At 34.9% G+C, this 3,168-nt stretch overlaps 1 protein-coding gene across 1 annotated transcript in view; it reads right to left on the bottom strand.

The window, feature by feature from the left end:
* LOC109584150 (proteoglycan 4-like) overlaps nt 1–2,460 on the bottom strand; it is a gene marked incomplete at its 3' end in the record, with an annotated part of 20,801 nt that extends 18,341 nt beyond the window's left edge. The window contains exon 1 of the mRNA XM_019999762.1: nt 1,707–2,460. Within this exon, the coding sequence (XP_019855321.1) occupies nt 1,707–2,460 (754 nt within the window). The remainder of the gene's footprint in view (nt 1–1,706) is intronic.
* Nucleotides 2,461–3,168: the final 708 nt, after the last annotated feature.

The raw sequence follows: 3,168 nt of genomic DNA, 5'->3' as shown, positions 1-3,168 counted from the left end.
ACACATTATCGTTAATTACACTTGTCACTATACGTGTCAATCTGTTACCATTCAATATCGATCAGCTCATTGGATCATCAAGTGATGAACTCACTGCTGTACTACACTGGCATAATGTGGGACCTGTTATTGTTACTGCAATTTCTCTACTCAATATTGAAGTATTACATCTGTTACTAGCTAGTATTGTCTGTGCTGCTGCAGTGTTAGTTAGTCATGGTCTCTTCAATCATCATCTTGAGACTACTCCTGTGAATACAGTTAATCCGGTCAAACTGATAGTTAGAGTATTGTGTTATGCCAGGAAGCACAAGTATCCTGAGAATCGTAGTGCTCTGACCTACTGGGAGGAAGAGGCTCCTTCAAGACTAGACCTGGGTAAGGATAAATATGGTGGACCATTCACAGAGGAAGAGGTAGAAGATGTTAAGACTGTTATTAGATTAATACCACTGGTTATTGTCTGTATTGTGACATCAGGTTTGTTTCAAGTATTCACTATAGGGCTAAGTCTTGAGACATTTGGGTGCAGTGGCCCACTTAATCTTCAATTGTTGTTTGCTATATCATATATTTTTATCATTTTCCTCCATCAGTTTCTCATATATCCATGTTTTTATAAATACATTCCTAGTTTGCTGAAAAGAATAGGAATGTGCTTGGTACTAATATTCATTGTTAATATTCTCTACACTGGTCTCTCAGTAATTGGTAATTATCATTTTGGACAAATGTTTCACTGCTTTACTGTTTATGATAAAAATCAATCCATTATTCATAATCAATGGATTGTGTTTAATTATATTATTGAAGCAATCATGTGGTATATCTTTAATGTTGTACTAGTTGAGTTTATACTTGCTCAGTGTCCTAAATCAATGAGAGGAACCATGATAGGATTGTGGTTCTGCATTTGGTTCTGGAGAGAATATATTCAATTTACTTTATTTCTTCCGTTTCTTCAATACAAAAGTCCAGAGGCTTCATTGGGTCGTGGATTTTATTACTTTCTTGCAAGGGCATTCTTTGTCTCTCTCTGTCTAATCCTTTTCTTACTTCTTGCTAAGCAATACAAGTTACGTGTGAGAGAGGTTGAAATCAACATTCATCAAATTGCTGAGAACCACACCATTAACAATATTGAACATGAAGAAGAATATTGGAGGAGGAATGCAATAGAATCCTCAAGCCAGTCAACAGATATTATAACATCAGAATACTAATAACTGAATAATTAACTTATACCTTTGCATATGCTTGTATTCAATTGTGGTTTTTGCTTTCAGTAAATTCAGTCTTAAATTAAATAAGTTTTTGGCTGAAATGATCTGTCAGTAAATACATTAATGTGTGTTCACATATATATTACAAACTGCTTTTCAATCCTTTGCATAATACTGTTTATTTGCATTTATTCTCTTTTACTATTGTACACACATGTACATCTTAGGCATATTCAGTAACATTAGGGGAATTCTTGTTATTAATTCCATCACTAATGTGAATGCATTATAATATTTTCTGGTGTCTTATCAAAACTGGCTACATACCCCAATTTGGTATGATCTAGCTCACCCCATGCATCTGGATTAAGTTTTGTTTTGAATGTCATGCTTCATCAAAAACTGTAAGCATTCATTTTTAAATGCTAAAAGTGTCATTGCTAATAAAACTTTTGTCCAGCAGAAGTCGTTCAAACAAAATACGCTTCATTGCCTTCACATCTTCAGTAGCATCATGAGCAGGGAAATCTTCTTGAAATAAATGACGGTATAAGTTACCTAGCCCAAGTGATAGCTTCTTTCCTCGTTCTTTGTCTGCTTGAGGATTATTTAGCAATGGGTGTTGGTCTTTTTGTAGCTTACGCAATATTTCAAGGCTATCAGAAAAGTAGATTCCTTTTTCTAATAAATCAGAAGAGGAGACATTGATTTTCTTAAAAGCATTTACCAATATTGGAGCATCAAAACGTTTTGCATTATGAGCTACAAGTATGAGGCGTGAATTGGGATCTTTTCCATTTGAGAGTTGACAGAGATAATGATAAAACTGAGTCAAACCATCTTCATAGCTTGCAGCATCAACCTCTTCATTTCCTACCATTAAAACCCTTGCCCCATCTGTTTCTTCAACATGTATGCCTGTTACTTGGGTTGCTCCATATCCAATGTCTTGATTTGGTATTAAATACTTTGACCACACGTTATTTTGTCCAACCACCTCTGCTGCTATCTGAGTTATGTCAGAATCTAATGCCAAGCCAGTTGTCTCGAGATCAAAAAGAACTATTATATCATTATTTGGAGTTGCAGATTCTTTGATTGGGCCCTTTATTGTGGGTTGGTCAGCTTCCATGGTTGATGGTAAACTGTTGTCTAAAGTAGCAGTAACATCCATGCTTGCTGGTAAGCTGCTGCTTTCAATTGTTTCCATTGATGCTGGTAATGAGCTGTCATCCATAGTGCTGTCTATATGAGATTCTTTTGGCTAAAAAGTGATTTTGAAAAGTTTTGTTGTCTCTGAGCTTTTCACCCCCTTTATATCTTATCAGTCACTCCACCTTCTATTGCTCACTGATGCAACTGTCTATGTAAACTAAAGGATGACTATAATATGTCAGGTAGTGCTACACTAAAAACTGATAGAATTTTGATTATTTATATGGCAAAAATTTCATGTATTTCACTGCTTTCTTTCTCTCTCTCTCATTCTCATTGTCCTGTTACTGTCAATGATGATGATACTAAAGATTGGCATCCTTTGCTTGTCAGTAGCTTGTATATATCTACAAGGGATAGCCGTATAGCTATAAACACAATTTCTCACATAGATTTGTCAGTTTCATAATAATTAAAGTGTGGATTTTTATCACAAAATAAGCTATGATCTGTGGGCTCAATTTTGCATGCAAACATCAATATACAATAAGATCATATCAACACAGTGTTCTCTAGTCAGGCTGAGCCTGATCGAAATTGTCATACCAGTTATGTACAGCTCGTGTTTACTAAAAAAATTGCAAAATAAAGTGCATTAAATAATCTTAATAGCAATTCCTTCTTTATACTACCATCTCTATGGGCAATATACCTTGCATTCCATATAAGGGCATTAACTAGATAGTAGATTCACTGATAATGTAAACTCTGGTCAAGAAGGAAGTAGTAA

The sequence above is a fragment of the Amphimedon queenslandica genome, unplaced genomic scaffold (assembly GCF_000090795.2).
Source record: "Amphimedon queenslandica unplaced genomic scaffold, v1.1 AMPQUscaffold_13240, whole genome shotgun sequence".
Classification (NCBI taxonomy): domain Eukaryota; kingdom Metazoa; phylum Porifera; class Demospongiae; order Haplosclerida; family Niphatidae; genus Amphimedon; species Amphimedon queenslandica.
Note: the sequence above shows the minus strand (reverse complement) of the source record. Positions and strands in the feature narration are given on the sequence as shown.